General features: G+C 37.2%; 1 protein-coding gene and 1 non-coding gene across 6 annotated transcripts in view; one reads left to right on the top strand and one right to left on the bottom strand.

The window, feature by feature from the left end:
* RABEP1 (rabaptin, RAB GTPase binding effector protein 1) overlaps positions 1-27,071 on the bottom strand; it is a 104,099-nt gene that overhangs the window by 59,853 nt on the left and 17,175 nt on the right. For 4 of the 5 annotated variants that reach the window (XR_003438018.1, XR_003438017.1, XM_027130793.1 and 1 more), the window contains exon 2: positions 8,505-8,633. The exons of the other annotated variant lie outside the window; for it this stretch is intronic. Coding sequence is in view for 2 of the 4 variants with exons in the window: in XM_027130793.1 (XP_026986594.1) it covers positions 8,505-8,633 (129 nt within the window). In the remaining 2 variants the exon portion in view is untranslated. The remainder of the gene's footprint in view (positions 1-8,504; positions 8,634-27,071) is intronic. 5 annotated transcript variants of the gene reach the window in all.
* LOC113633189 (small nucleolar RNA SNORA70) lies at positions 21,346-21,480 on the top strand. Its single transcript, XR_003438102.1, has one exon. It is a non-coding gene; the product is annotated as a small nucleolar RNA SNORA70 (small nucleolar RNA).

Here is a 27,071-nt window from a genome sequence, read left to right on the forward strand (position 1 = left end):
TTAAAGTACTGACAATAGGCCTTCTTATCTTGTTTTGTCATGAAGTATAATATATTCTATTAGTTTCTAATAGAAACAGAGAGGCCCCCTCAATTCCTCATTTGCTAGGAACTAGTATGAACTCGTATTACTAAAGTGTATTAACTTTTATTGAATGTGCTTTCTGGTTTTTCTCATTTGTTAATGCAGTGAGTTACATCAATAGATGTTGCAATGTTAAACTATCCTTGTGCTCCTAGTATGCATGGTCACGGTATATACTATGTTTTAATACTCCGCTGAAATCAATTTTTTAAAAACAATTTTTTAACTGCACCGCGTGGCATGTGGGATCTTAGTTCCCTGACCAGGGATCGAACCCACACCCCCTGCACTGAAAGCACAGTGTCCTAACCACTGGACCACCAGGGAAGTCCCTGAAGTCAATTTTATTTAGGATTTTAAAGTCTATGGTCATAAACAAGACTGGTTTATTGGTACACTAGTATTACTGCTTCCGTTGTACTAATCCCACAAAACGAAGTGGATAGCTCTCTAGTTTTTTCTTGTTACTAACACAATATATAAAAGATAGGAACAAATTTTCCTTGAAGATTTTTTAAAATTTGCCTATAAAACTTATGCCTGTGACATCCTTTTGTGAGTAAGAATTCTGTTTATTGATTCCGTTTCTCTTATGGTTATGGTTTATTCAGTTTCTATTTGAGGTAATTCTGGTAACTCGTATTTCCTAGAAAATTATTCATCTAAATTTACAATTTTTTTTTGGCATAGACATACATGCACAGTACTCCTATGTTTTCACATCTCTACTGTACCAGTAATTGTGTCTTTTTATTAGTTTTTTTAACCAAAAGATGTGGGTTTTTTTTAAGTTAAGTATAGTTGATTTACAATATTGTGTTAGTCTCAGGTATACAGCAAATTGATTCAGTTACATATTTTTTAATATTATTTTCCATTATAGGTTATTATAAGATATTGAATACAGTTTCCTGTTTTATATAGTAATTTCTTATTGTTTATCTTCTTATGTATAGTAGTTTGTTATCTGTTAATCCCATATGCCTAATGTATCCCTCCCCATCTCCCTTTCCCCTTTGGTAACCTTAAGTGTGTTTTCTATGTCTGTGAATCTGTTTCTGTTTTGTATATAGATTCGTTTGTATTATTTTTTAGATTCTACATATAAGTGGTATCATATATTTGTCTTTCTCTAACCTACTTCACTTAGTATGATATTCTCTAGGTCCATCTATGTTGCTGCAAATGGCAATAGTTCATTCTTTTTTATGGCTGAATAGTATTCCATTGTGCGCGCGCGTGTGTATGTGTGTGTATCTCTATATATCACATCTTCTCAAACCAATCATCAGTTAATGGGCACTTGGGTTGTTTCCATGTCTTGGCTATTATAAATAGGGTTATCATATTAAGTGAAGTAAGTCAGATACATAAAGACAAACACTATGTGGTATTTGTAACACTATAAATCAACTATACTTAAATTTTTTTTTAATTTTTAAAAATATAGTGCTGCTATGAACACTTGTATCTTTTCAAATTAGAATTTTCATCCAAAACATGTGCTTTTGATTTTATTGAGCTTAACTCTTAACTTTGCTTTCTATTTCATTGATTTCTATTATTATTTTATTTCTTCTATTTCCTTTGGGTTCACTATTTTTTCTAGCTTCTGGAGTTAAACATTTAGATCATTTAGTTTCAATTTCTCATGGTTTTTTTTGTTTTGTCTTGTTTTTGTTTTTGTTTGTTTTGCAGTATACGGGCCTCTCTCTGTTGTGGCCTCTCCCATTGTGGAGCACAGGCTCCGGACGCGCGGGCTCAGCGGCCATGGCTCACGGGCCCAACCGTTCCGCGGCATGTGGGATCTTCCCAGACCGGGGCACGAACCCATGTCCCCTGCATCAGCAGGCGGACTCTCAACCACTGCACCACCAGGGAAGGCCCTCTCATGTCTTTTAATAAATTAATTTTAATAAATGTTTTTAAAGTTATAAGCTTATTTTCAAAGTTTTGTTTTAGCTGCATCCCACAAGTATATTCATTGTATTCTAAATATTTTGCAATCTTCATTATGACTTCCTCTTGAACTCATGAGCAACAGGAACGCATTCTTGGTTTCCAAACTTTAAAAAACATTTACATTGTTGCTTAAAATCTTTCTAACTGCACTAGGTAACAAAACATGGTAAGTAGCTTGACTTTTAAAATATGTTGAGTATTCCTTTGAGATATACACAGTATTTTAAGTGCTCCTTATGAATATAAAAGGATGTATATTTTCAGTTTCTTGGGTACATCATTCCTAGGAGATCAAACTTTTTAAAATTCTGTTGCTCAAAGTTGTTATATCTACCTACTGCTTGACCTAGCAATTGATATAATGTTGGAACATCTCATATGTGTGCAGTTATCAACTTCTTGTAATTCTATCGCCTTTTGTTTCTTTATGACATGCCATGGCTATTTTGTTAGGTACAGACAAGTTCATGATTATTACATTCTCTTTGTAGACTGTTTCATTCATTGTGAAATACCCTTCTGTGTCCCCGCAATGCTGTTGGCCTAAGTTCCAATTTTGTTATTATTGCCTCATTTGTTTTATTTTCTTCTTTTAAAAAATTAAAATGAACTCAGAAGTTTTTTGGTTTTGTTTTTTATAGTCAGATTTATTAGTTTCTATGGTTGGTACTGTTTCTTATATCCTATATGTTCCCTCTATGTTTACTTTTCTTGTAAATGTTATCTTTACTAGTTCTTCGGGTGATTTATGTGGGCGATAAATGCTCTCAGTTTTTGTATGCCTGAAATATCTTATTTGCTCTCCCTCTTAAATAATTTAGCTGTACATAAAATTTTAGGTTGACAACTGCTTTTTCTCTGCACTCTGAAGATCTTATTTCATTGTCTCCAGGCATCTATTCTGCTTATGTGGTATCTCCTGTCAGCATAATTATTACTTCCCTCTGGTAGCTTTCAATATTTTCTTTTCATTCTTGAGGTTCCACGGTTTAAGGTGCGTCAAAGTATGAATTTACTATTATTTACCCTACCTGGTACTCAGTATTTATGTTGAGGACTCACTACTGTTTCTTAATGCTTGAAAAAATCTCAGTTATTATCTCCTCAAATATTCTCTACTACTCCCTCCATTAACTTCTCCTGGAATTCTTTTTGATGTGTGTTGGAGACTCAACTCATCCTCTGTGTCAATTGCTCTTTGATATTTCTCTGTCTCACTGGGAGGGAGAACTCCTCAATACCATTTTCTAATTTTTAAAATCTGTGTCTACCATTTAAACCATCTACTTACCTTATTTCAATTTATTTATTGTTTCCAAGATTTCTAATGGTTTTCAATTTTTTAAATATACTCTAGTTTTATTTCCATATCTAAGTACCAACTTAAGGCATCTGAACCATAAATATCTTCCTAAACCTAGCTTTTAACTATTGCTCTGGTTAGTTAACATCAGAGCTTTATATATGTTATAACCATGTACAAAATCCTTTTGAACACCACTAGAAAATTCCACTGTCTTCTGGTGACTAACATGAGCTCTATTTCTACTATTCTCCTTCAAATTGAGAACTCTATGGCCTTTTGTTTGCTCCCTCGTGTAACAGGCTCTTACTCATTGCCCAAGATTGAGGATTTCCAAAACACAAACACTGTTGCAGTGCCAAGCTTTGTACTGAAATTGGTTAAAGCAGAAAGCGAAATCAAAAACATTTTTTTGAAAGCTAAATCCCTTTTTCAAGTTCAACAGAAAACCAACAAAACTTTCAGAAATAGTTATAACATTCCCAGTTGAAGAAGCTGGGAAAAGAATGGGTACTAAGGCAGGAACAGACAGTAAGAGGAGTCAAGAGGTAATAATCCCTTTTATTAGCACTCCTCATTACTATTTGCACTTATATTTCAGCCACTCTCCAAATAAATGAAAGCACAGCTATTACAACGCCAAAGCAAAAGTTATTCTTATTGGGAAAAACACCAGTGTTTGGACTTCTGGGGTTACTGTGACCTGGTTTGCTGAAAGATAAAACAAAGACTACTGAACACATCAAAACCATGGCTTATACTGTTATCACCTGTGACAATCACAGAAGACTAGATATATACTTCATGCAATAATATAAGCTGCTGCTTTAGAGGACATCTTTCAATTTGTTTTTTATTATGATATAGGCAATCAGCCAAGCCATAAACTAAATCAACATTTACCTTTTACACACTGTGCAATTTCTTTAGAAATGACACCAAAAACTCTTAAAAAGGATCACAGTATTCCCTTTGAAATTTTGTAATAAGTTACCTCACCTGTTCTTTATGGCCAGTTTAAGTTCATTGAGAACTTCAGATAGTAAAGATACAATAGTACACATACATATTATTTATTGGGTCTAGATGCAGTCAAAGCAATTTAACATAGCAGGCATGTTTTTGAACAAACCCATATTACAAGCTGCTTAGAGATATAAAACTGCAATTGATAATGTATTTCAGAAATGAGAGGTTCTTAGTCATTTTCATTTCTTCAGAATTTTACAGAAAAGTCAATTTTATAATTTAAAAAAAGAAGATAAGCAAACAAAGGAAACCCTAGCATCTTTATTTGGGGACAGAGAAAAACAGAAAGCAAAATGAACAAACTTTGGACAAGATAAACTTGAATTTATTGGATAAGCAAAGACTGAAAGAAAAAAAGTGTAGAGAGGATGATCAAGCGTCAGAATTATTGGTTGTGAGAAGTAAAGAGAAAAGAGAATGCCACTAGCTAGTATCACAGTGAGTTTGAATTGGTCATCAGAGGAAATACTGCCACGACCTCATACATACACACTAAAATGTATTACACTCACCCTGACAAGAACATACCATTGCACAGAGTTTAAAGTAGTATTTCATCAATTCAAGGTTAAAACAAAATTTAAAAGGAAGATGTTAAAAAATTCACATGAACATACTGAAGAACTGGACAGAACTCATCTCTCAGGACAACAACATATATTCAAATAACAATGATAGTGTGCAAAATGTATTATCTACCCCAGTAGATAATACATATCTTTCTTGAAGATGAAAACCATATTTCATTCATCCCAACCTCCACAGTGCCTTGCAGACTGCCACCATGCCTAGACAGGAACACCAGCTTTCCCATCTCCTTATCATCCTATGGAGGAACAAAATTAATAGGGAACAGCCAGCCTTCCTGCAACCCACAAGAAAACAGAATCCCATCCCACACTACAGTCAGTAAACCTTTCCAAGCCACGGGCTGAATTCTGTGAGGCCTAGGAATCTTCCATCTTATTGAACAGTGGCTTTCAAACTGCTTTTACCATAATTCACAGCAAAAAATATATTTTATCACACAACTCTATACATACGTGTGTATATGTAACTGAAACAAAAAATTTTGTTCAATTATACTTACTTAACCTTACCAAGTAAATAACGTGCTGTTACTTTCCACCGCATTTCTTTTTAAAACTTGCTGGTCACAACGCACTCAATTTTGCTATCCATCAATGAGTTACAACATATAGTCTGAATAACACCACTTCAGGACAGTGGTCTTCAAAGTGGGGTACACCCGAGGGGGTACGTAAAGACTTTCCAAGGGATTCATAGGCACATGTTGTTTTAAAGGAATCAAACTCTAGGTCCTCAACTTCCATAAATGATCTTTCCTAAAACAGAGAGCTATTTATGTGTAGATTCTCTTTGGCCACCTTCCTTTTCTTAACACCCTTCTCCCTACTTAACAAATGAAAGGCTTTCACCCATCCTGAGTTTTACTATGGTTCACTACCTTACTGTGTAAAAACTTCTCTGTGATATCAAACCAGAGGAACAATTTAAAATATCAATGTCAGTAACAAAAAAGTGAATGACTGGGCTTCCCTGGTGCCTCAGTGGTTAAGAATCCGCCTGCCAATGCAGGGGACACAGGTTCAAGCCCTGGTCCGGGAAGATCCCACATGCCGCAGAGCAACTAAGCCTGTGTCACAACTACTGAGCCTGCGCTCTAGAGCCCGCGAGCCACAACTACTGAGCCCACATGCCACAATTACTGAGGCCCACGCGCCTAGACCCCGTGCTCCACAACAAGAGAAGCCACCGCAATGAGAAGCCTGCACACTGCAATGAAGAGTAGCCCGCGCTCGCCGCAACTAGAGAAAGCGCGCGTGCAGCAACTAAGACCCAACACAGCCAGAAATAAATGAATAAATAAACTTATTTTTAAAAAGTGAATGACTAATAACTGGGTAATGAATCTTTTGGCAGGTCATGTGGGTTGCAAAGTCTATTTCAACAAAACTGAAAGAAGATCTATTTGAGTTGTCAACCTATAGAACAAAAATATTTTTGAAGCTAGAGCACTATGTGATTTAACACGTAATTCAGAAAGTTAAAAGAATAACAGTCACTATTTAAAAAAAAACGCACTTCTATTTCCATCTACTTATTTATGAGATCAAGGGCTTAACTTATATCTTTTTTTTTTTTTGGCCACACCGTGCGGCTTGTGGGATCTCAGTTCCCTGACCAGGGATTGAACCTGGGCCGTAGCAGTGAAAGCCCAGAATCCTAACCACTAGGCCACCAGGGAACTCCCAACTTATATCCATTAAAAAAAAAAAAACTGAAACATACCTTTTTCTAGACATTAATAATATTCACCAGAGGTTAATGACTTAATTGGGAGGGAGAAGCAATATATCTCATAAGACCTGCATTTCCAATAATTTTTACAACTTAACAATTATGTTTTAAGTGTGTACAATATTTATGTAATCAATTGTCTACTTAAACTGTAATGATATCTCAATACAAAAGAAATTTACATGCATATTTTTATTGCAGAGACGTCTGACCAATTTTTTTTAATGGCTTCCAAGCACAAAATATTACTTTAGGCCAGTGGTTCTCAAAGTGTGGCCGCTGAACCAACAATATCAGCATCACCTGGTAACTTTCTAGAAATGCAAATTCTAGGATCCCACAGACCTAGTGAATCAGAAACTCTGGGGGTGCGGCCCAGCAATCTTTGTTTTAACAAACCCTATAGGTAAAATTCTGATGCACACTCAGGTCTGTGTGCTAAAAAACACTTTTTAGAATAAAATTCTGAGGGAGACATTAAAAAAAAAAAACACCTAACACAAGGAGGAGAAAAATGTAAAATTCCTGAAGAATTTATTCACGTATTTTTTATTAAATGGATGGTGACGGATATTAAATCACTATGATTGATTCCATGTTTAAAAGCATGAAGTTTTAATTTAAATTGTCAGTGTTAACAATACGATAGAATTTACATCCTTTGAATTTTTTATGTTTAAAATTAAAAAATTTTTAAGGTGTGAGGGATGTTTATAATCATTTTACAGAGTATATAAACTTAAAAGTTGAAGGATCACTGGTCGAGAGTAGTGGTCCTCAAACTGTGGCCCTTGGACTGACCATACTGCAGTCGCCTACAAGTTTATTAGAAATGCAAATTCTCAGGCTCCAGCCCAACATACCATGTTCCAACAAGTTCTCCAGGTGATTTTCATCCACTTTAAAGTTTGAGAGCTGCTGGTCTATACTAGAGCAGTGGTTCCCAAAATCTGGTGTGCATCTGAATTACCTGGTGAGCGTCTTAGAACACTGACTGCTAGACCCTAATCCCAGAGTGTCTGGCTCAATAAGTCTGGGGTAGGAGCCAACATTTTGCATTTCTAACAAGTTTCCCAGGAGATAATAATGCTGATGCTGCTATTCCACAATCACACTTTGAGAATCACTCACTGGTCTAGAGGGCTGTGGAAATCATATCTATACTTTCCTATGTCAATACCCAAAATGTAAACCCTTTCCCTCATCCTTCAGAGTAGATCTCCCTTGTGATGTGATCTCATACATTGGCCTTATACACTTTGCTTTTTTTTAAACAACTCACTATTACTTAATCTGTTTTCCTCAGTAGAGTTCAACTCCTATGAGTAAAAAAGCCACATGAATCTTGCCCCTTCTGTATACCCAGCACTTAGGCACAATGCCCACCTCATAGTAGGTATTAAACATATTAACTGATAATTAACATTGTTGAATAAATTACATGAAATGTCAGTTTTACTATAACACAGCTAAGGCTATTATTAGAATGCCAACAGTCCTGATTTGCCCGGGGCTATCTCCCAAGTGCTAAGGGGACTGAAAGTCCTGTGTCCCAGGATTATCTAGCCTACCATCTTAAATATCATCAAGGGCAAAAGACAAAGGACTATCTGAATAATGCATTATTCAACTTGTTTTTCAATTTCATTATTAACCCTAGCCTCTAAATAGGCTTCTATTATACTATGCAAGTAGAAATAAAATCAAGATTTATTCAATGATAAAATTAACATTGTACTACCAAGAAACTTGACATTTTAAGGCAGTTTTAGTATGGGGGTTAGGGGAAGACTTATAAACTTACCCTCTTTAGCCAAATACAACTCTTTAAATTTTGCTCTCTTTTGATTAAATTCTTGCTCAAGCTGCTGCTTTGCACGTAAAAATTCTGCATTAATTTTTTCCAATTCTGCTACCCGTTGCTGAAGAGAAACTGGAAAGAAAAATACTAGTTAACAAGTAATAACTTTTATTCATAAATTAAGTTACAAGAATAAATTAGTATTGTGGCTACACATTTCTATAATGAAACAAGTGGTCAACCTTCTTCCAAAGATCTAATATATTCTAGGAAATTCTAATTTTTCAAAAAAGACACTTCTCCTAGACTTAATACACACATTGTGAATGAATCATGTAAAGTGAAACAGCACATATATGGAGAATCGCATAAGGCAAATTTCCCAAAAGAAAGCTTCTAAATTCCTTTGTATAACTGACAGAATGTCAATCCACTTACAGAATTGTTAAATTTTGGATTATTTGGGCTATTTACCTCACAAATGAACCCACTACCAATCTTGCTAGCTTCTGTCTCTCTCAAGTGTTATGAGCAAAATCTAAAGGGCACCCTGATTAGGACAGCCATACCAGCCTGAACTACTCTCCCAATTTCAAGATGATTCATTACCATTATACTGAAATCATAATCAAGAAACCTTTCATATAGAAAGGATACAGAATCGTACATTCTGTATGAACTCTCAATGACTGGGAGATTATCTGGTTTTTAGATTAACTTGATTGTGGTATGGCAGGGATTGGGACACATTTTTACTTTAGGGGCTCTATAATTTGGCCACAGCTAATTATATAAACACCTATTCTGACCAAACCCAGAGGGTCTTTTGGTTCAAGCAAGGAGAGGGAATTCAGGAGTCCAAACCCCTGACCTCCTCCTTTTCCCCAACAGCAACCTAGCCACAAAGCTATGACCCTAATCACTCCAGGGGATACTTATCAGTACTAACACCTCTGCCTGATTACCTAGGTCAGCAGAGGTCTCAGTTCCCTACAACGAGCCACCCCCAGGATAATCATGATTTACTAAAATTTTAACCATGATCTGAGATTATCTCTGAAGGTCTTCCCCCACAACCTATTACTCAATTTAACTGAGATTATAATTTTGTAACACACAAAGACTGGAAAAAATGCACCAATGATTTGTCTATGAGAAATAGAATTATGGCTCACTAATTTCTTCCATGTGCTTTGCAAAGTTCTCTACAACTCCTTTGATAATAAACAATTAACTAAAACCACTATTTGCTCATTCCCATGACATCTTCAGACTAGCTTCACTACAGATCTAACAGCATCGATGCAATCCATGGCAAAAAAAGGAAATGACAGCTGCTTTGAGTTCCATGTCATTAAAGATAAGGAGTCATTTTGAGGAGCAAACATCTAGGATCTTTAGGTCAAAGCAAAGAATGACATCTGGTCATCTGAACATGTGCTAACCTTCAGAGAAAGACAAGGATGGAGAATCCACTGGAAGGAGGACCGTGCAGTTATTTCATATTTACCATTTGAAATCATGAAGGAAATGGGTTCTCTGTGCTATTTACCTGTCTTGGTATTTTTATTGTCCAATTCCAATTGTTAAATAAATTAAGCAAATTTTCCACTTAACATTTTAAAGTTACTGGTACCTACTGATTAATACATGGGTTAAGGAAGGGCACTGGAAAATAAAGAAGAAAAAGCAGGATCCCTCTGTTCTTACTTTTCCCTAACAACTACATTCCCACCCACTACTACCTTCTACTAAAACACACTCACATACACACACACACAAAATGTCCATACCTTTCAACATTATATTTATATTTAGGAGCGAAGGCTAATGAATCAATAAAAACTAAAATGCAGCCTTTAAAATTACAGCCAATAAAGATTAAGCGTGTTTCCACTACTCCCAACGCTGTCCTGGCTCTGACCCACAGTTCAGGCGCCATCCACACCCACAGGTCTGGCTGCCTCTCTCACGATTCAGAACAAATTTCAATTCCAGGAGTCATGATCCCATTGAGGATACACCAAGTAACTCCCTTATTTGTTTTCTTAATAAAAAAACTTAAAATCTCCCCCCCAAATTTTTTTTAAATCCAGCTCAAGTACTTATAACATACTGCAATTCTACAACACAAAGGCCAAAACAACTGCTTTTTACAAGAATGCCTCTACTGCTATATGTAGAAAAATCAATTCACCTTGCATGAGACAGAAAGTTTACAAACAGGCATATCCTATATCATAATGCATGAGCAACCAACCACAAATCAAACTGAAAACAGATCTCATCACACAAAATACTTCATTATTTTTCTAACATGGTGACGAGCAGTTCACAATAACTAGCTAATAGTTCATGTAAAAAACCACTTAGCCTGGCATATAGAAAAAAAAGGACGTTAGCTGTAAACTAGTGAGATTTACTGATATTAAATGAATAAGGAGAGACTTCCACGGTGGTCCAGAGGTTAAGACTCCACTCTCCCAATGCAGGGGGCCAGGATTCGATCCCTGGTCAGGGAACTAGATCCCACGTGCCACAGCTAAAGATCCCATGTGCCACAATTAAGACCTGGTGCAGCCAAATAAATAAATATATATATTTTTTAATGAATAAGGGAAAACAGCAGAGTGATCAACTGGCTTTGACAAAAGACCAAAAGTCACTTCCAGCCTCATGATTCTGACTCAGTTCCATGCTTAGACTTCCAGCTCATATCCTTCCCTACTACCATGTATCAACATGGACAAATTGTTAACACCAACTTCAACAATATTAAGCCTGCTGTAACTCACAGCTGACAGCTATTAGTATATCAGCCTTTGTTAAACATTCCACACATTCCGTATATTGCTACCTTCGTTTGAGTAATAAAAAAAGGTGGGACACTATGTTATGCAATGGCTTCCTTTTTTTTTTTTTCTTCCCCCACCCCCCATATGCGGGCCTCTCACTGTTGTGGCCTCTCCCGTCGCGGAGCACAGGCTCCGGACGCGAAGGCTCAGCGGCCATGGCTCACGGGCCTAGCCGCTCCGCGGCATGTGGGATCTTCCCGGACCAGGGCACGAACCCATGTCCCCTGCATCGGCAGGCGGACTCTCAACCACTGCGCCACCAGGGAAGCCCTGCAATGGCTTCTTTTAATGCTTGATATCCAAAGGGAAAAATTATTACATCATTTATTCAAAATGTCTGCATTGGTGGTATAGGGGTGAGCATAGGTGCCTTCCAAAATGTCTGAATTAAGCAATACAGAAAGGAAAGAATAATATGGCAAATAAATGAAGGAAATATTCAATAATTCTTAGGTATATCTCCTTCCCTAATTTTGATATGAATGGGAGAATATGTAATAACTTAAAAATATCTTTAAACCTCAAGCTGTGTCCTACTATTACATTCCTCTAAGAGTACTAAATTTGATGAGACACTATCAATGGGAAAAGAAAAAAAATACAGTCTAGATCAAATACTACTACAATCAGAATCTTTTTGTTTAAAAATGTTCAAGATCCAAGAAAACACCTATTTCAAGGAAAAAAGCATAACTCCAGTGGAACAAAAGAATCTGAACAGTTCCTGAAACTCAGAAGTCTTAACCTGTGTATCACTGGCTTTTAAAATGAAACTGTTGGGCTTCCCTGGTGGCGCAGTGGTTGAGAGTCCGCCTGCCGATGCAGGGGACACGGGTTCGTGCCCCGGTCCAGGAAGATCCCACATGCCGCGGAGTGGCTGGGCCCGTGAGCCATGGCCGCTAAGCCTGCGCGTCCGGAGCCTGTGCTCCGCAACGGGAGAGGCCACAACAGTGAGAGGCCCGCGTATCGCAAAAAAAACAAAAACAAAAAAAAACAAAGTAAAATGAAACTGTTAAGTATGGTAGGTATGTACACCCATCCAATGGAATAATATCAAGTCGGAAAAATTACATTAAACGATTAAGACACAAAATTAGATATAATATGATCTTTGGAAAATATATGTATTAAAAAAAGACTGGCAAGAATATGCCAAATTATATTCAGAGTGGTTGCCTTTCTGAATCAAAGCATAATTAAAAGGATAAATTAGGGACTTCCCTGATGGTGCAGTGGTTAAGAAGCTGCCTGCCAATGCAGGGGACACGGGTTCCATCACTGCTCCAGGAAGATCCCACATGCCACAGAGCAACTTAAGCCCATGCGTCACAACTACTGAGCTTGCCCTCTAGAGCCCATGAGCCACAACTACTGAAGCCCGCGCGTCTAGAGCCCATGCCCCACAATAAGAAAAGCCACCGCAATGAGAAGCCCGTGCACTGCAACGAAGAGTAGCCCCCGTTCGCCGCAACCAGAGAAAAAGCCCGCAAGCAGCAACGAAGATTCAATGCAGCCAAAAATAAATAATTTTCTTTAAAAAGGGATAAATTACATTGATTGGGTTTAAATTAAAAGATAATAAGGTGCTTCATCTTTTTTTTTAGTTTTACTGATTATAATTTTATCTTATTGCTCCATCTCAATCTCTTTGCTCATAAAAAGTGCATATAACTTACTTCAGTGGTCTTAAAATATTTTAACACACTATATAGTCATTTTTTAAAACTACACTTACATTTTCCCAGGACAAACAATTTGCTAAAACAGATAAATTTTCTAAAAAAATAATCTCTTCTGTTTCAAAAGTGGCCTTCCAGCTAGGAAACTACCTTCTCCCTGTACTCTGAAAACTAATCATGTCCAGCCTCTTTGAGGAATTACTAAAAATGATTATAATTTGCAGTAAATCTACCCACTGAATTGTGCTTTGTTTAGAGAATATTAAGTAAATCCACAATTACTTAGCATGCCTCAAGAAGGAAGGGGAAAAGAGAAAGTAAAGTAAAGCAGTCCACAAGCAGGTGACTGGGTTAACATTACCAATCACTTCACAATATTAGAGGAAACAGATATGGCACTTGGGAATCACTTTTTCCATAATACTAAAGATAATCATAAGTTCTTTAGTGTAACAGAAAGTTGTCAATTCACTTCATATAATCCTCCAAACTCTGACTTTAGCAACTTTAAGAAACTGCATCCTTTTACCTTGTCCATTTACTCAGATGAACCATTCTGAAACAAAAAAACATCTGGTGATGAAGTTTACACAAAACGTCTTCTTAGCCTTCATTATGTGAACCAAAGTGAAAATCCTTATTTTCTTTATTCTTTTTTGCAACTCTCTTAAATAATTATGCGTCATAATATTTCAGATAAAAGATAATAATACTTTTTAAATAATGGGTTTCAAATAAGAAAGTCAATTATTTCTCATGTAAAGATTAGGTGTTTATGTAAACGACTTGAAAATGTTGTTATAAATCTAGGAAAAATATTAAATGAAGAACTGGCACCAAATTTTAATTCAGGTGGAAAATGAGATAATTGAAAAACTAATTAAGAAGTCTTAAAAAGGGCAAAAGCAGAATTAAGGATGGAAAAGACTGATTTGGGCGAGGGGTAAGCAGGGGTGGCAAGGATAAAGGTGGGAAGAATCAAAAGATACAAGAATATTTTCTAATTTTCAGCCTCCCTAGAGATGTTAATGATCAAAATTAACTAATAACCTCTAGGCATTTGCAGTGTGGAATTTTCTGGGTCTAATTTTTAGTTTACATTATTGAGTGGGAATAATTAGGATCATAGTGTTGCGAGGATTTTAGAGATTATTCTAGTCCAGTGTATTTCAAACTAAATGCCAATCCATTAGTGAGTTGTTACATCAATTCAGTGATTAGCAATCTGCCTTTTATTTATTTATTTATTATTTATTTTACTTATTTGGGGGGGGGGCTGCATTGGGTCTTCGTTGCTGAGCGCGGGCTTTCTCTAGCTGCGGCGAGCAGGGGCTGCTCTTCGTTGCGGTGCGCAGGCTTTTTCTCATTGCTGTGGCTTCTCGTTGCGGAGCACGGGCTCTAGGCGCCCAGGCTTCAGTAATTGCGGCACGCGGGCTTAGTAGTTGTAGCACACAGGCTTCGCTGCTCCGCGGCATGTGGGATTTTCCTGGGCCAGGGCTCGAACCCGTGTCCCCTGCATTGGCAGGCGGCTTCTTAAGCACTATACCACCAGCAGTCTGCCCTTTTTTTTTTTTCTTTGCGGTACGCGGGCCTCTCCCATTGCGGAGCACAGGCTCCGGACTCGCAGGCTCAGCAGTCATGGCTCACGGGCCTAGCCGCTCCGCGGCATGTGGGATCTTCCCGGACCGGGGCACGAACCCATGTCCCCTGCATCGGCAGGCGGACTCTCAACCACTGCGCCACCAGGGAAGCCCCAGTCTGCCTTTTAAAGTTAATAAAATATAATAGGAAATATCAGCAACACATTTAATATGGGTACGTGTTATTTCATAACTGGGTTGCAATGGAAAAAGTGTTTCTTACTGTGGAGAGAGGTTAAAATAGTTTGAAAACCACCAATTCCTAACTCATGTAGGAATCCATTTCTGTAACGACACAGACATGTGATCATATGGCTTACACATGAACATAAATCTAATAACTCAGTTCACTGCCTCATGGGGTAGCCAATTCCACCATTAAGAAATTTTAGATTATCCTTCCCCCTTTACTTGGACAATTGGTCATCTGTTATAAATATCTGTTTTTAGTAACAGGAACCTAAATCATCTTCCTGAGAGATCTTAGTTTTGGCCTACAGAATTAGCAAGGAAAATTTCTAATATCTAACATCTATACTTGCCCTCTCCTTTCTTCTCCAGATGAAACATCTCCTAACCCTTTAATAACTTCTAAATTCTTCATTATCTCAAGTTGCTCTCTCTGAACACTACAGTTAGTCAAAATTCTACATAAAATAGGACACACTGATCCTAACTCAATACCAGCTTAGTAGAAACATTATATCTGGGGGCTATATGCTTAATAATGTACTGTAAATTTACCCTAGCTTTTTTTGGCCATGACTTCACATTGTCATTGTTAGCCCAGAAGATTAATGTTAATCTAACACTGTTCTTAAATCCTTTTCACTTAGACTTAAGCCAAGGCTTCCTCCAACCTATACTAGTGCGGTTCAGCCATACTGCAGAGTTTTGTTTGAAAACAAAGTTTTAAGTTAAAGCTAGAGATAGAGCCCTTTGGTGCATCACCTGAGATCTCAGGAGAGGTTGATACTGATATATTAGATTGCTCTATTAGTTACAAATTCATTCCAACCATCCTCAGTATCAAATCACATTTCATCTCATCCATGATTTCATACCAGTATAGTCAAATGCCTTATTAAAATTCAAAAATAAGCCATCTACAATTTCAGACTCAGAGAGGCTTGTGCTTCAACCCAAACCCAAGCACTTTCATTATATGAACTGGGGAAAACAAGTTTAACCTTTCCAAGATTTCATTAAAGTAAAGATGATACCCATTTTGCAGAGTATCACATGCAATGAGGATTAAATATACCATCATATAAAAGCAACTCACATATAAGAGGCACTCAAATGATAGTTACTATTAACAACTTCAGAATTTAAATAATTTCAGGTTGACAACTGTCCTTAAAAAAAATGGAGATGTACATTAGGCTCAACTTGTTCTAGAGATTCTTCCTATTGATAACTACAAAATCATTTTATTTTCTAAAATGTTCATAAATCACTTACTTAATAATCAATTCCTTTTTAAGTGTTCCAGAAATTGTATTTAAGCAAAGTTATCAATTAAGACAAGCAGGTAAACAAAGTTTTGAAAAAAGTCAAAAACAGAGAAAAGAAGCAACTGTGAGCAAAGGAATGGGGATTTCAGGGAATGTTCAGTAGACAAACAATGCAGTATAAACTATATTCCAGGCTCTATTCCTGTATTTTTAAAGGCTATAAAGCTATATTCCACCATATACTCCCATATGGAATATATATTGACAATGTGAACCACGCAAAGTCTGAAACAAATAAAGATAACTTGAAAAATTAACTATACACACTACTATATATTAAATAGATAACGAACCAACAAAGACCTACTGTATAGCACAGTGAACTATACTCAATATTTTCTAATAACCTATAAAGGAAAAGAATCTGAAAAAGAATATATGCACACACATAACTGAATCACTGTGCTGTATACCTGAAACTAACACGACATTGTAAATCAACTGTACTTCAATTTTAAAAAAAAGCTAACTATATGGTTGAAATAAACTATGGACATTTTTTAATATTGGTCAAGATATACAATACAGTTCAACCACAATTACATTCATTTTACCAGATAATTTTTAAATCACCTGAATTTCTGATTACATTTAGCCCAATTACCATAACTGTCAAAAGCCTGTGTTCAACAGCTGATATAAATACGCATGGATAAAAATGGATAGTTACCTATTCAATTTGTATAAACTGGTATTATTCTACTTCTCAACTATTTCAAATACCAAATGCCAAGCCAGATGAAAAAGCATGATTGTGTCATTTGCAGAGACATGGATGGACCTAGAGACTGTCATACAGAGTGAAGTCAGTCAGAAAAACAAATATCGTATATTAACACATATGTGGTATCTAGAAAAATGGTACAGATGATCTTATTTGCAAAGCAGAAATAGAGACACAGAGGTAGAGAATAAACATATGCATACAAAGGGGAAGGGCAGGGGGTGTGGGATGAATTGGAAGACTGGGATTGACATATATACACTATTGATACTATGTATAAAATAGATAACTAATGAGAACCTACTGTATAGCACAGGGAGTTCCACTCAATGCTCTGTGGTGACGTAAATGGGAAGGAAATCCAAAAAAGAGGGGATATATGTATATGTATAGCTGATTCACTTTGCTGTACAGCAGACACTAACACAACATTGTAAAGCAACTATACTCCAATAAAAATTAAACAAAAAAAAAAACTGGACAAAAAAAAGAAAAAGCATGACTCTCACTGGACTGATAAGCAGATATCAGTCTGCTTATATTATTATCAGATAATATTGGATATTTAAATATTTTAGAGCCCCACTTACAAGACAAAGAAAGCTATTCAAAACTTAAATATCTTAAGTTTAAAACTTAAAGAAGGCTTACTTAAGGAAACAGCTGAAAGAATTCAGTTTTCTGAAAAACTGAATGCCTGTTAACTCTACTGGCATTCAAAAGTAGAACTACATCATGCCACTTCAGGACCTGGCTTGGAACTCTGAGAATTCACTATCAGTGAAGTTGCATTTAATCCTTACTTTGTGCTTGAATTAACCAACTGTCAGTAAGGTTGCTGGTGGGAATGCAAAATAGTACAACCACTTTGGAAAACAGTTTGGCTGTTCCTTACAAACACACACCTACCATATGATACAGAAATCCTACAAATGAAAACATATTTCCACACAAAGATTTGTACACAAATGCTTGCAGCAGCTTTACTTATAATAGCCAAAAATTGGAAATAACCCAAATGCCCACTATAAATGGACCAATAATAGTGTATCCATACAATGGAATATTAGACAGCAACAAAAAGGAATGCATTACTAATCACACAACACGGCTAAATCTCAATAACATCACGCTCAGTGAAAGAAATCAGATACAAAAAGTATGATCCCACTTATATGAATTCTAGAAAAGACAAACTATAATGACAGAAAGCAGATCAGCATTTGCCCAGAAGTGGGGGGGGGGGGGGGGAATTTAACCACAAAGTGTCATGAAAGAACTTTTTGGGGTAAAACGTTCTATAAAACAATTATGGTGATGGTTACAAACTATATAGGTTTGTGAAAACTCATGAATCTATATAGTTAAAACTAGTAAATTTTAGCATAAATTATTTTTTAATCAGCTTTATTGTGGTATGTGTTTACAATCACAAGAATAAATCAGTGCTTGGTAACAGCCTAAATGCTATCCTCATAGCCAGTTTTATTATCCTCATAGCACTTATCACTATCTGAAATTATTTCTCTAAATATCTGACTGTTTAAATATTGCTCCATACTCAAGCAGACCCTCAGCGAAAATGGAGACTTTATGTATTCTGCTCGTTGCTACATTTCTAACACCTAGAACTGTGACTAGCACACGGAAGGTGTTCAATAAACATTTACTAAATAAATAAGTAAATGAAAAAGTGAGCTGGAATAACTAAAACCCACTGATGAAGAGGAACGTAAGTCAGGATTTTAAAAGATAGCAAGGATCTAAAGAAGCAAAGGAGAGAAGAGTATTCAACTGGGAACAATCAAAGGCAAAGGGAGCAAGACAGTAATGCATATCTGTCTAGGAGCCAGCAAGCAAACATCTCTGACACAGGGAAAACTGCGACTTTCCCCACTTTGCACGTAAGTCCCAATGAGTTACTTCTTGGCTTTCCAATATGGCAGCCACTAGCTACATGAGTCTACTGAACACCTGAAATGTGGCTATCTAAATTAAGATATGTGTTAACTATGAAATATATATGGAATTTTGAAGACTTCAGTACAAAAAAAATTTTATTATCTCATTAATACTTTCTATAGTGATCACATGTAGAAACTGTAACATCTGGAATATACTGGGTAAATAAAATACATTATTAATCTCCACAGAAAGTTATACACAAATGTTCAGAGAAGCATTATTCATAATAGCTAAAAAAAGGAAACCCAAATGTCAATCAACTGATGAATGGCTAAACAAAATTTGGTATATTCAGACAACGGACTATTATATGTCCAAAAAAGGAATGAAGTTACAAGACAAGTTACAAGATGGATGACCCTTCAAAACATTATGTTAAGTGAAAGAAGCCAGACACCAAAGGCTACATATTGTATGATTCCATTTATATGTAATGTCCAGAAAAGGAAAATCCATAGCAACTAAAAGATTAGTGGTTTTGAGTTAAAACCACTAATTAATTAATGGTTTTAATTAAATTAAATGGTTTCAATGGTTTTAATTTAATTAAAATTATTTTGCTATATGAATTAAATCTCAATAAAGCCGTTATTTTTTTAAATTTATTTCACCTGTTTCTGTATTTGGAAGTGTTTGTTTTGATTTTTTTTACTTTTCTAATGTGGCTGCTAGAAAAAACTTAAGTTACACCCTTTGGCTCACATTACATCTCTACTGGACAGCACTGTCCTAGAGAGCTTATGGTGGGGGGTGATACCCTGGATATTTTGAGCTCTCAGTTTTACCTCTATTTTTCTTACACTCTCCATTTTTCCCAATTTGCCAGCCTGCTTCAAGTATCACCATACTTCAGGGCCAACTTATACACTAAGATCAGTCATCTTAAAACACTAGATTCCCTTTTCCCCTGTGCTTTTACAGTTAGCACAGTGTTACTCTACTATAGCATGCAGACTGTTGCTGGTCTAATAAGATAAGGAGTTTGTGTAAGAACATAAAATCAACTAAGACCCTAAGCACATTGCTCAGTTCATCGGGCATTTTCTGATGAAGGAAGCAGTACACTAATTTACATTCTGGTCCAAGTTCTTTCTCCCCTTGCAGAGCACTGCTGTAGTAGACAACTGTCATATCCACGGCTGCCCATCATTTTTTAGTCTTTCTACATTTAAAGACATTCCATTTTATGAGTTTCAGCTCTCCAAAACAGAATTCAAACACAAATTCCCAGTCTCGCTTGAAACCAGAATGCAAGCATGTCACCTAAGGCTCTCCAATCAGACACACACAATTGCAACTTCAGTTCAGAATTGAGCAGTGTAAAGAAACAAGGTTCCATTCTTGCTGCTGTAAGGCTTTCAGTAGCTTCCCAGCGGTTAGTCCAGTTCCTGAAGCAGAAACGGCATCAGTGAAAGTAGCAATAGCAACTGTATTATAATGGAGCTTCATATGCTCCTCAGCACCAGAGAAAACAGTCTTGCCTGTCAGGCCAGTTCCGTGGCAGCTTTTAGCCAGAGACAGCAGTGATTCTCAAAGTGTGCTTCTGAGACCACAGAATCACTATCACCTGGGAACATGTTAAAAGTGCAAATTCTCAGACCCCATCCCAGACCACCTTGATTCAGAAATTCTGGGTGTGGGGCCCAGAAATGTGCTTTAATAAGCTCTTGAGATGCATGCTAGAGTTTGAGAACCAACGGCCTACAATCTATGTCTCCCCGCTTTCTCAATGACTCTGTAAACTACTTCACATCTTCTCAAAAATTCCTTTTATGCTTAAACCAGACAAAATGTTTTGTCTGCAACAAAAAACACTAAGTGAAACATACCATATTGTCACTCCCATCACCATTCTCTTAAAAACTGCTCATAGAATTCTAGACACTGATTAAAAGAAAAAATCCACAAAGGTTAACATTGGTTAGAAGATAGAAAAAACTCTAGACTGCTTATAATCAAAACTGCTTATTAAAAAAACTGCTTATAATCAACCCGGTTGATTTATTTCATGACAGTACGTGGAGGCACATACTGACTTCCTTCCGAAGGATACCAGTATGGAAAGGCCAGGGAGGGAGGGAGAGAAACTTCAGTTTCTTGAAACTGTAACAAACACTACCCAGCAGGGATGATCAAGGCTAGCATCAACACAGATAACACTGATAAGCCACGCTGATAGTATTCATCCTTGATATGATGCAACAAAAGTGGCACTCTACCTGTGTGGTCTTCTCCCCGAAACCCACAATTCCAGTCTATTCATGAGAAAAACATAAGCCAGATCCCAACCGACGGACAGTCTAAAAATACCGGATCAGTGCTTCTTAAAACTAACTAGGTCATCAAAAAGTCAGAGAAACTGTCACAGTCCAGAGGAGCCAAAGTACACATGGCGACTAAATGTAATGTGGTGTCTAGATAGTATCTAGAAACAGAAAAAGGTTATTAAGAAAAAACTAAGGCTTTGCAGCCAATTAAGCCAACCATGCTCTTTTCTCCGTGGGGGCCCGGTGTGCAACGGCTGCAAACAGCAGCCTCCTCCATAGTGTATGCAGCCTGTTGCCTGTATGGGTTGCCCTAAGAGAGCCTGGAAACAGCCCTTTCCAGTGAACGTTCGTGACTGGCGTGCTGTCCCCAATGTAGGCTCCAGACAGGTATGCATGGTGCCTTTGGAAAGCCCCAGGGCACAGCGGCCAGGGTCCACATAGGCCAAGTCATAATGTCCACCCACACCAAGCTGCAGAACAAGGAGCATGTGACTGAGGCCCTACGCAGGGCCAAGTTGAAGTTCTCTGGCTACCAGAAGATCCACATCTCCAAGAAGTGGGGATTTACTAAGTTTAATACAGATGAATTTGAAAATATGGTGGCAGAAAAGCGGCTCATCCCAGATGGCTGTGGGGTCAAATACATCCCTAATCGTGGCCCCTGGACAAATAGCGGGCCCTGGACTCATGAGAGCCTTGGCACTGTCCCCTCCTTACTCACGCCCACCAATAAATTCTACTTTTCTGCCAAAAAAGAAAAAGCTAAGGAAATCTGAATAAAGCAGGGACTTCAGTTAAGAGTAATGTGTCAATATTAGTTCATTAATACTGACAAATGTACTATACTAATACATCATGTTTTTAACAAGGGATCCTGGATGTGCAGTATATGAAGACTCTGTCCTATCTTTCCAACTTTTCCATAAGTCTAAAACCATTTTAAAATAAAGTGGTTTTTTTTTTAAGCTATTGGTTAAACTCTGAATCGTTTTCAAATTCAAATAAATGAATACCTTTACTAAAGCTGTTACCAGAGGTCTGGCACTGTTCACCACGCATCAAAGAGCAACTAGCCCTCCCCCACCACACTGCTCCACCTCCAAAAGAGCCTTCAAGCTTAATAGAAATGAAAACCTCATGCATTCGAATGCTTAGCTGAGTAGACTTCCCTTCCCATCTGACTTACTATTATACTCTATAAGATCCAATTTTATCTCCTAACAAACTTAGTTTTGCTTAGAGTCAGAGAACAAAGGATATAGAAAAAGCAGAGTTTAGAGATTAGTGCAGTTCGTTGAAAAGCCCCATAGGTGAGAAACAAGTCCCACAGACTGGATGACTGGGTCACAGAGAAAAAATAAAACAATGACTAGAACTGAACTGGAATTTGGTTACATTTAAAGTAAAAGCAAACAAACCTAATTTTTAAAAATTCAGCAGCACTTGGGGAAGTCACCAGTATATAGCTTGGTCCCAAAACTAATGTTCATACTAAGTCATTGATAAAAGATTCAGTGATATCCAGTGTACTCTGTTTAAGAAAACAAAGTAAAAGCGTAATTTATTTCAGAAAAATTGCTAAGAAAAATACATGCTATGCCCCTAGCACCTAGAATGTGGTCTCTAAACACTGTTTCCCACAAAAAGTAACCAGGGTTCCTTGGAAAAACTCTGATTCCCGGCCTGGCGCAGGAAATATACAAGATAAACCTGGAACATCTTGGCACCTACTGGGGTTTTATCAAAGGACTTCCCTTTGTAACAAAGGAGTCGACTTAAAGGATTTAATGGCCAAAGATGAGATAATCTGAGCATCAGTGTGGTAGGTTGAACCAACCCTTCCCCTCAGATGTATTAATTTCCTAATCACCAAACGTATAAATATTACGTTATACGGTAAAAGATATAATTAAGTTAAGGATCTTGAAAAGAGTAGTTTACCCTGGACTATCCAGTGAGCCATAAATGCAATCATATCTACCCTTATAAGAAACAGGAGTTCCTCAGCAGACACAAAGAGGACTATGTAATGTGATAACAGAAGCAGAAACTGGAGTGAGGAAGCCAAGGAATGCCAGCAGCCACCAGAAGCAGGAAGAGGCAAGGAACAGATGCTCCCCTAGAACCTCTGGAAGGAGTACAGACCTGCTGACACTTGATTTCAGCCCAGTGATTCTGATTCTGGACGTCTGGCCTCCTCAACTGTGAGAGAATAAACTTCTGTTGTTTTAAGCCACCCAGTTATGGTAATTTGTTGGAGCAGCCATAGTAAACTAATATAATCAGTAACTACAATGAAGTAAAACATATACTTTTTTTTTTTTTTTGCTGTACGCGGGCCTCTCACTGCTGTGGCCTCTCCCGTTGCGGAGCACAGGCTCCGGACGCGCAGGTTCAGCGGCCATGGCTCACGGGCCCAGCCGCTCCGTGGCATGTGGGATCTTCCCGGACCGGGGCACGAACCCGTGTCCCCTGCATCGGCAGGCGGACTCTCAACCACTGCGCCACCAGGGAAGCCCAAAACATATACATTATTTAAATCCATGTGTTCTTGATGATATACGAAGGAAAAAAAAAACCCTGATTAGTTACCTTTGAAGGGTTCTAGGCAACCAAGTCATTATTTTGAAAACTGGTAACCAAAGAGAAAAGTAGTAAGCATTTATTCTCCATTTCCTACACCATAAGGTAGCAAAATATACACGGAGAATTTTTCTTTACAGAACTATTCCAGCTAATAACTTGCTATTTTACAAATCCTAATGAATGGAGAAATCTAGGCAACGATCAACAGTCCTAACATCTCAAAGAGACAACCAGACATTATGAGCCTCCTGATAGAGGTACACGCTACCACTTTGAAATACTCTTTTAAAAAGCACAACAAAACCACCACCAAAAAATATAACACATAAAACCGTATTTCAAACAAACAAAAACCTGGACCTAATCACTACTTTAGATCAAACTACCAATTTAGAGGAAACACAGAAGGCACAAGAATATGGAGACCAACACAACATGGATGCAATTAGGAAATTCCAGGTGTGAACAATCTACAGGGTGGATTTCTTCAACAGACAAATTGTAAGGGAAAAAAACAGACAGGACACACCAACCAATCTTAAGGATAGCTTTTATTTTGGATCCTGATTTGAACAATTTTTTTTTTTAAGTTGAGACAACTGAGGAAATTTCAACACTGACTAGATATTCAGAAACACTAAAGAATTAGTTACTGTTTTTAGGTGATATAGTAGTATTGCATTTTATGTTTACATATATACTAAAATGTTTCCAAATGAAATCATCTAATGTCTGAGTTTTGCTATTAAAAAATCCAGGAGGGGGGACCTCCCTGGTGGTGCAGTGGTTAAGAATCTGCCTGCCAATGGAGGGGACCCGTGTCCCACGTGCCACAGATCTTCCCGGACCAGGGATTGAACACAGGTCCCCTCCATTGGCAGGCAGATTCTTAACCACTGCAATGGAGGGAACCCGTGTTCAATCCCTGGTCCGGGAAGATCCCACATGCCACAGAGCAGCTAAGCCTGTAAGCCACAACTACTGGAGCCCGCAAGCCACAACTACTGAAGCCTGCACACCTAAAGCCCGTGCACTGCAACGAAGAGTAGCCCCTGCTCAACCAACTAGAGAAAGCCCACGTGCAGCAACGAAGACCCAATGCAGCCATAATAAATTAATTAATTAAAAAACAAAAAAACAACAACAACAAAAAATCCAGGAGGGAAGGTGGGGAGGGCTATAGGTGAAACAAGACCCGCCATGCATTGATAATCATGATACACAGAGAGAGGGTGGTGGGTCTACATACTAAACTCTTTACTTTTCAAGTGTTTAAAAAATTCCATATAAAAGACTAAGTTTGCTTTTTTTTTTTTAAAGTCTTACCATTTCTGTGTTTGAGGGCTTAAGTCTAAATCAGCTGAAAAATAATGTGCCCATAAAACCATCCCTCCACCATTCCATATAAAGGGGCATTATACATATTCACACATACAATTCACAGTGGAGAACTATTAATTAAAAATTTAATTACTTCTGGTTACCAAATTCCTTTAATATAAAATGAAAATTTGCTCAGAATATTCTGAAGATTTTTTTTTGAAGATTTTTTTTTTTTTATCGTTTACATAGGAACAAGTCAAGCCTAACACAACATATGATACCTCTTGGAACCATATATGATTATACTGTAAAACAAATCAAATTCCCTATGTACATACTGTCCTTCATTGTAACATGGAAAACCTAAAATGTAGATGTAATTTCTTATCTCCCTACACTTGTGTTATAAAAAGGCTACAATATAACCACACAGCTGATATTAGAAGTTATTTATCAGAAAAGAAGTTCTTCATAAATAAATAATAAAAAGACAAGCATTATATTTTATTTATAAGGGAAGTTGAATGCATTATTTATGAGCCTTTCAGAAATATCAAAGTCATACATAGAAAGGCATCAGAATTTTGATAAATAGTTATCCTAAGTGTGGATGAAGAAGATTAATTATATGTCCCTGAAGGGGAAATGAGAAATCAGTAGGTAAAAAAATTTCCAGGAGAGAGCGCTGATGTTAATGACATGGGGAGGAGGGTGAGGGGGTGTCTCTCAAAGCTAGAAAAAAGAATTAAATAACAGGAACTAACAGTTAAGTATCCCCTATTCATCAGGTATTATATGGGAAGCCGTACAGCATAATAGTTGAAAGCACAGGCTCTGGAATTAATGTTTGAATCCCAGCTCTGCCACTTATAAACTGGTTCCTTCTCTCTACCTGTAAAAATGGGGACTAGAATAGTACTACCTTCTAGGGTTGTAGCAAGGATTATATAATTTACATATAGCTCTTAGGCAAGTTATTTTATACACTGGCTCATTAAACTTTCAAAACAAACCATAAAGTAAGCATACCATCCCCAGTTATAGGTGAGAAAACATTCTGAGAAATTAAGTAAAATGCCTATTGTTGCACCGCTAGGAAGTGGCAGAGCTGGGTTCAAACACTGACCTGCCATGGCCTAGAAAGATTTCCCTGTGACTATAAGTATTTAATAGTGATTAATATAGGACTTATAAACAAGTGTAATACCACCTTCTAGGGGTGGCTCTTTTATTTAGTCACACATTAATTTACATGTTGAAATATATATACTTAATTATAAGTTATTTTCCTTCACACTAAAGGCATTATACTGTTAGGGTTTGTTTTTTTTAAGTCATTTGTATAACTTTATCAGAATGGTAACAGTGCATTCTAAAGCATTTTGTTATAAACCAGTGGTTCTCAACTGGAGGTGATTTTGCTTCCCAGAGGATATTTGACAATGTCTGGAGACATTTTTGGTTGTCACAACCAGGGGTGGGGTGGGGGGGGGGTGCATAGGTAAGGGTACTGGCATCTAGTGGGTAGGGGCCAAAGATGCTGCTTATTTAACATCCTACAATGTACAGGACAGTCATACACAACAAAGAATAATACAGCGCAAAATGTCAATAGTGACAAAGGTAAGAAATCTGTTATAAACTGATAGGAAGGGTTGAGAACTTCAGATACAAAGTGAAACACCAGAAGACAGGTAAAAAGTCCCTTCCAAAAGGAAACCATAAACAATACGAAAAGACAACCTATGGAATGGGAGTAAATATTTGCAAACGATACAACTGACAAGGGCTTAGTTTCCAAAATATACAAACAGCTCATACAACTCAATAACAAAAAACGAACAACCCAATCGAAAAATGGGCAAAAGAACTAAATAGTTATTTCTCCAAAGAAGACATACAGATGGCCAAAAGGCACATGAAAAGATGCTCAACATCACTAATTATTAGAGAAACACAAATCAAACCTACAATGAGGTACCACCTCACACTGGTCAGAATAGCCATCATTAAA

The sequence above is a fragment of the Aethalodelphis obliquidens genome, unplaced genomic scaffold, assembly GCF_003676395.1.
Source record: "Aethalodelphis obliquidens isolate GAN/ISIS:26980383/991018 unplaced genomic scaffold, ASM367639v1 scaffold38, whole genome shotgun sequence".
In the NCBI taxonomy this organism is placed as follows: domain Eukaryota; kingdom Metazoa; phylum Chordata; class Mammalia; order Artiodactyla; family Delphinidae; genus Aethalodelphis; species Aethalodelphis obliquidens.